At 43.7% G+C, this 7,138-nt stretch overlaps 1 protein-coding gene across 2 annotated transcripts in view; it reads left to right on the top strand.

The window, feature by feature from the left end:
* Positions 1–198: 198 nt before the first annotated feature.
* The window catches only part of ATAD2B (ATPase family AAA domain containing 2B), a 75,156-nt gene continuing 68,216 nt past the window's right edge, over positions 199–7,138 (top strand). For both annotated transcript variants that reach the window (XM_027749277.2, XM_027749276.2), the window contains exon 1: positions 199–444. In XM_027749277.2, the coding sequence (XP_027605078.1) occupies positions 289–444 (156 nt within the window). In that variant the 5' untranslated portion in view covers positions 199–288. The remainder of the gene's footprint in view (positions 445–7,138) is intronic.

Here is a 7,138-nt window from a genome sequence, read left to right as displayed (position 1 = left end):
AAAGGGAGCGGGGACAGTAATGGCGGCCAGTTAGAGCCGGGCTGAGCCCGAGAGGCGGCGGCGACAGCGGCGGGAGGAGCCGGCGCGGCTCCGGCTGCGCCTCTGCCCGGCGGAGCGGCTTCCCCGGAGGGCTTTTCTTCCTTCCTCCCTCCTCCCCCCTTTCCCCCTCTCCCTCCCCTTCCCCTCCCTACCCGAGCCCCCGCCTGTCCGCCCTCCCTCCCTCCTCCCTCCGCGCCGGCGGCGGCGGCGGCGGCGGCGGCGCCCCCCGTGTCCCCCCTCGCCGGGGCCATGGTGAACACCAGGAAGAGCTCCCTGCGCCCCCTGGGCAAAGCGGCGGCCGCGGCGGCCGGGGCCGGCAGCCATTTCATCTCGTCCCGCACCCGCTCTTCCAAGAGGGGCACCAAGGCAGATGCGGCCGGGCTGGAGGAGGCGGCGGCAGCGCGGGTGAGCACCGGGGGGCTCACGGGCAGCGACGGCGGCGGGAGGGCAGCGGCGAGGCCGGGGAGTCGCTGGAGACAGCGCTGCTGGTGCCGGGGGGGCCGCGGGCAGCAGGGTCGGCGGGGGGCGGGTGCCCAGACGGGCTGTCGGGGGGACGGCGGGCAGCCCGCGGTGAGGAGGCACCGCGGAGCCGGCGGGGACGCGGGGGCGGCTGCGGAGGAGCCGCAGTCCCTGCGGGGTCAGCGGCGGGGTGGCGGGGGCCGCCGACAGGGGCGGGGGGCGGCGGGGACGCGGTCGGCGGAGCTGCCGCGGTGCTGGTGCCGGGCCGGTGCCCAGCGGGCGGGGGGTCCGGGGGGTCCGGCGGGGTCCGGCGGCGCGGGGCTCCCCCTGCGGCCGCGCCCGGCGCTGCCGCCGCCAGACAAAAGTTGGGAGCTGCGCCCGCAGCAACTTCGCAATAATCCTCGGCCCGGGTTTGTGTGCTGATGGTGTTTTGTTTTTTTTTTTTTTTTTTTTTTTGTTTTTGTTTTTTTTTGTTTTGTGTGTGTGTGTGTGGTTTGTGTGTGTGTTTTCCCCCCTTTTCCCTGAATGACCTCGATTCGGCCGGCGGCTGCGCCGGGAGCAAGCTGGTGTTTGGGAAAGCCCCCCCCCCCCACGCCCGCCCCGTTTTTGTGGCAAGGAGAGTGAGATTTTGCCGTCAAGTTTAAGTTGAGTGCTTTCCCAGCAGAATTTACTGTGGTAGCTTTGGTTGGACGGGCTGAATGGCAAGTGGAATTCTACAGCTGGATTTGGAGAATTTAATATTTGGTAAATTCTAAGTGGAAGAAAGAATTCGTGAGACTCTCTTCTTCCTTGTCTCTAGTCGGCTTTGTTGACTAGAACTGCGTTTTTGTTTTTTTGTGTTTTTAATTGGCACAGAATCAATTAGGTTGGGAAAGACCTCTATGATAATTGAGTCCAACCTTTGACCGAACACCACCTTGCCAGCTGGACCATGGCTCTAAATGCCACGTTCAGTCCTTAAACACCTCCAGGATCGTGACTCCACCACCTCCCTGGGCAGCCCGTTCCTAACCCTTTCTGTGAAGAAATTCCTCTTATAAGAGGAATTATAGGCAGGATTTTTTCTTTACTTGATGAAACTTCACGTGTTGCTTTGAAGGTTTAAACTAGTAGTTATAGTTGCGTGCTTTGCATGTATATTAGAAAAACAATGTAAATATGGAAGTGAAAATTGAGGGTCAGAAGGACAGTCCTGCATCAACTGGCCACATCCCAGCCCTGCTAAGGAGGAAGTTAATCAGACAAGCAGAAAAACAGCAATAATAGCTGGAGGCAGATCAGAAGGATGACACCTGGAATTCTCACAAAACCTTTTGCTCCATTCTTTTGGTCTTAAAATGCTAAACCCACCTCATATTACTGTCCAGATACTCCATACCTTCTGTGTTTCTCTTTCAGTTCTTTCATGCTTCACAGTTCTTCCCTTCCCCCATCTTACTTCTCCCTGTTCCCTATTTCTTCCTTGTTTAATTTCAGTAGACTCCTGGGGATGCAGCACCATAGCTGTAAAAAGCTGTTCTGCTTGTTCTAGTGTGCACTTTCTGTTTATTCATATCGTGGGTCTTGTGGTTTGTGAAGCAAAGTTTGGTGTAACCCTTACTGGCTTACTTTGCAGGGAGTTTGCTGCTGCTAAAAAAAGTAGCTTGGGCTTCTTTCCAAGTATTTTTAATCTGTGAATAGTATTTTTATACTACAAATCATTAAAATGTTTAAATTGTTATTTTCATGGTGTAAGGAAAGGAGATGGTGCAAAATAGTGCCAAATGTTGTAAATACTTCCCAGGATATTGCCCGTGCTTCTAAAAGAGCATTTCTTCTAAAGTTAAATGTAAATTTTGGTATATGGGAATAGACTTGTTTCACTGCACAACAAATCTCATGTGTTTGAGGTAGAATTTTTTCTTTTCTTTAAGATGTAATTGCCAAGTATGAGCAGAAGTTATCCAAGAAGAGTGTTTTGTAAAATATATATCTCTCACTGTATTTTAAAGTTGTCTTTGTACAACTCTTTTTATTCTTCAGATGGAAGTACTGTCAGCAATGCAACGTCTTTCTGAGCTTCTGAATCTTCTTGAAGTAGTGCCAGAGAAGGATCTCAGTGATTAGGACATGAATAACTGTAGCAGTAGGGAGACAAAGCCTTTGCTTTTGGAAGTGACTGTCGGGAGGCAGATAGTGAGGCTGTGTTCTGTGCAGAAGGCGTGCTGGGATCGTCTTCATGCAATTGTATGTAATTTTTTTTTTTGCAGTTGACTGGGACAGTGTGTCCTTTTAAAATCTTTTGGGTGTAATGTCAGGAGACCCAGCCTTACTACCAGCAGTTAAGTGGGTTAATGGGCAGCTCGAGTTTGGAGCTTTGGCAGGAATGGGATGCTTCTTATTTGCACTGTTTGACTTAATTTCCTTCCATGGAGGTCCTGACTTGGACACCCAGAGAAAATGCTCTTTGGTGGCAATGCTTGTGGCCCACCTTTCAGAATGTATTTTGAAAGCTCGTCTATCTCTTGCTTATTAGCAACAAAAACTGAGTTAGTAACCTAATGACATCCTGTATGATGCTGAGTAGACCAGATGAGGGGTTAGGAGTTGCCTTCCACCTCTTTTGTTCTATTTCAATTTTTGTCTCCTTTTTTCCTCTTGGCTACTTCTGGTATACATAGAGTTGTGGCTTTTTTTTTTTTTTTTTTTTTTTTTTTTTTTTTTGGTTGGGGTTTTTTTTGTTTTTTTTTTTGTTCCCCCCCCCATACATATACAAGGATAGGCTTGAATCTCTCCTTTCCCAAGAACTTGAGTTAAGTTTCTAGTCTTCTGCTTCAGTATTATGCTGAATTACGTATGAGCAGTGTGTGTTTTTGTTTGTTCTGAGTTTGGAAGCAACACACATTCTGTGGAAGTGGGCTGTAATAGTCTAAATGCCTTTATCATGTTCAGTGTATTCCCTCTGTAGTACTTGCTCAGCCCAGAGAAAGCAATGACGTCAGGCTTTGAAAAGTAAACTGGTTTGAATTATTGATTGGCGACCACGCAGTCAGCGATGAAGATGAATACATGTGCGTCTGTCTCCTGACCAGAAGCCAGATTAAAATGAACAAAATCCCTCACTAAATGGATCAAGGAGCCAAGAAGTTTATTGTCTGAGATGATGTCATAGCAGAGTGCATAGAGAGGGTATAGAGGGGAAAAACTGGCCTTTGTTTTCTTCCTGCATCTAGGACTGATTTACACACTGTTTAGTAGAAATTGAAGTTATGCTTACATAAATTTATGTTCAATCTTTATACAAATTATATGTATTTTTTTCTTTCTAGCCTTGAAACTTGGAAAATGTTCTGGCTTTATATTAAAGCATTCTGACAAGAAAAGTGCATCAAAATCATCTAAAGTTTTCAGAAACAGAATCGTAACGCAAGGCTTGTAAATCCAGTGGAATTCATTCACACTGTGAAAAAAATGAGGATAGTGTGACCATAAGTGGTTAAATTTGTGATTTATATCTACTAATGTCTGATGTTTTCAGATACTGAGTTGTGATTGCTGGTAACATTTGCTTGGCAATTGAAATGATTTTTCTCAGTCATCTCAAAACACAAATCAAAAATGTTGATCAAGAAAACTTATGAATTTATTGTGAAATAAACACTCTTAAATTATGTCAGCGTACTAGTTAGATATTTTAGAAATGTATACAAGATTAGCTTAATTTAATTAGCCAAGAAAGCATTAGCAGTGCCTTAAGAGCTACTTGAGGGCACGGTGATAATTGTAACACATGATCCTCGCTAAAAGTAGTGCTGCCAACATCGTTCAACTTGCTCAGTGGCAACGTAGAGCTCTCCATTGTGCTTAATTGCTAATGGGAGCAAACAGGGGCTGGAGGATTGACATCGGGTGCTGCAGTGTGGGAAGGTAGAAAGCTAAGCAGCATATTTGTGCTCTGTGATGCCAGTACATCTCAGCGTCTCCTATTGTAATTCCTCAGTCTGTAGCAATAGAAGTGTTTTCTGATTTCTGGGTGGTAATGTAGTTTTTGTAGCATAAACTCATTGCTGTGTTTTATTCCTTGAAAGGCCTTTAATGGTCAGCTGTTGAAAACATAGAAAAATAACTTAAAGAAATTATTATAATTTCTCTTAAAATACAAGTTTCAAATATAACCCATAGAGCCTTCTAAAAATTAAATTTTCCTTTACGAGACAGCCTGATTCAGATTAGCATGTTTTCTTTGTTGTCTATGCAAAATGTCTGGTAGTGTTCTGGATGCTCTGCTGTTTCGATTAAAACTGTAAAAAAGTTAGATTTTCCTCCTTTGCTGGATAAATGACACTTGCTGGCCACCTGCATGTAAAGCTCTTACAGGGAAAAAAGCTCCTCTCCAGTATCTATGTTTTAAAGAACGGAACTGCCTTCCTGTTTGAGTTTACAGTAGCATCAGTAAAGGTGCTGAGGTTAATGCTTTTACAGTTCTTTGAAATACATCCTGAAATAAGAGAGTCTTGTGAAGTTATTCCAAACAATTTAATTTAAAGGAAGAGTCCCAGGAAAGCTCATATTTTTGGTGTGTAATAAAATGTCGGGTTCTTTCTGGTTTAGTGGTCTGCTGCTCTTTTGGGACTTAGCAGGGGAAAATCAGTGATCTAAAACGAATTGTGCAGGCTGTTCCTTGGTAGCGTAGTGTTAATACAGCTGTGAGCAGTGGGAAATGGAGCAATTGTTGGAAGCAATCTGTGTTCAGGATTCTATCAAAATACCATACAGTTGGCATTTGTAATCCTTTCATGTTTCTAAAGGGGTGTCCTGAGCTTGAATTCTTCCTGTGTATCCTGCCAAATCAGTCTGGGCCCCCGTCATAAGTCAGGACACCGGTGAAGTGTCCACGGCTTGTTTTGGGAGGCAGGGGTGCATCCTGTAGGAAGCTGGCTATCCTTGGTGTCATGCTGTTCCAAGGCCTTCAAAGGAAGCAATATAAAGACTAATCCAGTGAGTAGATGAGAACTCCAAAGAATACTCCGGAAATGGTGTTGATGTTTGGTGTGCTGCATTGCTTCCTCCGAATATTGGGCTTGTCCCCAAGTAATATTAAAAACTGCTTCTCCAACTACTCTGTCTCAATCTGAACTTCAAGCAGAAGGCTTGACCCATGGCCATGAGACAGCCCATGACAATTTTGCAGGAGTGGCATACAGCTTGGGGTTATGCAAGATAATTAGCTCAGGTAATTACATTCTGATCAGCTGCATCCCCCTGCAGTTTCAGTTGGATGTGGTATGATTTTGCACATCCTGTCCTAAATTGTTGAGTGTTTGCTATGCTGTGGAAAAGTTTTAATTCCAATCTAATTATGCTTTAAATGATTTCTATGTAAAACTTCATAAAAACCTTCTCAAACGAAAGCTTGCAGCAAGTAGGCATCAATGAGTTGAAGCTTTCACTGCTTTTATTTTGCAGCTGTGACCCTTTTAAAGGTTGCTGATCGTTTATTAGATGTTTTAGCTCTAATGGATTACTTTGTGTGTGGGTAATACTGCTCATGAACCCATTTATTGCAAAGGGAGCTGACAATATGTTTTTAGCCTCTTTTTGTGTACACTTCATGCTTTGCTGCTTTTTCTAAACAATTTTTCAGTCTGACTTCACTCTTGAAATATTGTCTTTATTACCTTTGATGGGATTTTCATGGTTTATTTTAACCATTAATTCTGCTTTAAATTGTTCAAGTGTTGTTTTGCATTTATACTTGCTTGGACTCTCTTCCTGAATAAATCTAGTTTCTTTTTGCTTGGTAGCTATTTAAACAGGCAACTTTTCAACCAGTTGTAAGATTAATGTGTAATCTTCTGTAAGCCTTTTGATTTTACACTGCTGAGTATGTCTATGCTATAATAGCTTCAACTCCAGCTGAACTAGGTATGAAGGAGGCAGTTTTAGTTCTATCAGAAGTACAGAATTTAAAAGCTTCTCCAAGTTCTGTAATTTTTTTTGTAGCCTGTACTGAATTTTGTGGTTTTATCTTTATGCTTCTATTAGTGTCTGTTAAGAGTCTAACTAATCTAAAGCTTTGGTGCAAAGTTTGTGTCCAGTTGCAGTTGGAGTAGATGCTTTGGTTTGGGTGTTTTCATAATTTGAGAAATGGGCTTTTTGCTTTTTTCCAGTCCCCAGTCAGTTTCCTCATTTTAAACGGATAAATTGTTGAGCCAAGCTATTTAAATAACCTGAAATGAAGAAGCTGTTCATTCTGTACATGTGGAAGAGATTACTTGCACTGAAATTTGTTGCCATGCTTCAGCAATCCCTCATTCCAAATACTTTAATAACTATCATCTATTGTTTCTCTGATTTATCTTTCAGGCCTTGAATGTTGTTTTTATCTTAAGATTTCATATCACAATTTTACACAATTTAAATATTTTCTTCTTTTGAAATACTCTCTTCAAGTACATTGTTGTTAGGGATGCAGAGTGTTTTTAATCCCAAGTTTTTTTTCACACAGAAGGCCACCTTCTTGTAGCTTACCTTGCTACAGACACTTCCTTGTTTAGTTTACTGAGCCTGTTTCCTGGTCATGTCCAAACCTTGTGGAACCCTCTGGTCCAAGGGTTCTCTGTTCTCCTCCTTGCAATCATAGTTCAGATCATTCTGCTTC

This window comes from Pipra filicauda, unplaced genomic scaffold, assembly GCF_003945595.2.
Source record: "Pipra filicauda isolate LSUMZ 115617 unplaced genomic scaffold, ASM394559v2 scaffold209_size2725305_pilon, whole genome shotgun sequence".
Classification (NCBI taxonomy): domain Eukaryota; kingdom Metazoa; phylum Chordata; class Aves; order Passeriformes; family Pipridae; genus Pipra; species Pipra filicauda.
The sequence above is the reverse complement of the archived record's forward strand: the minus strand, read 5'-3'. Positions and strand labels throughout refer to the sequence as shown.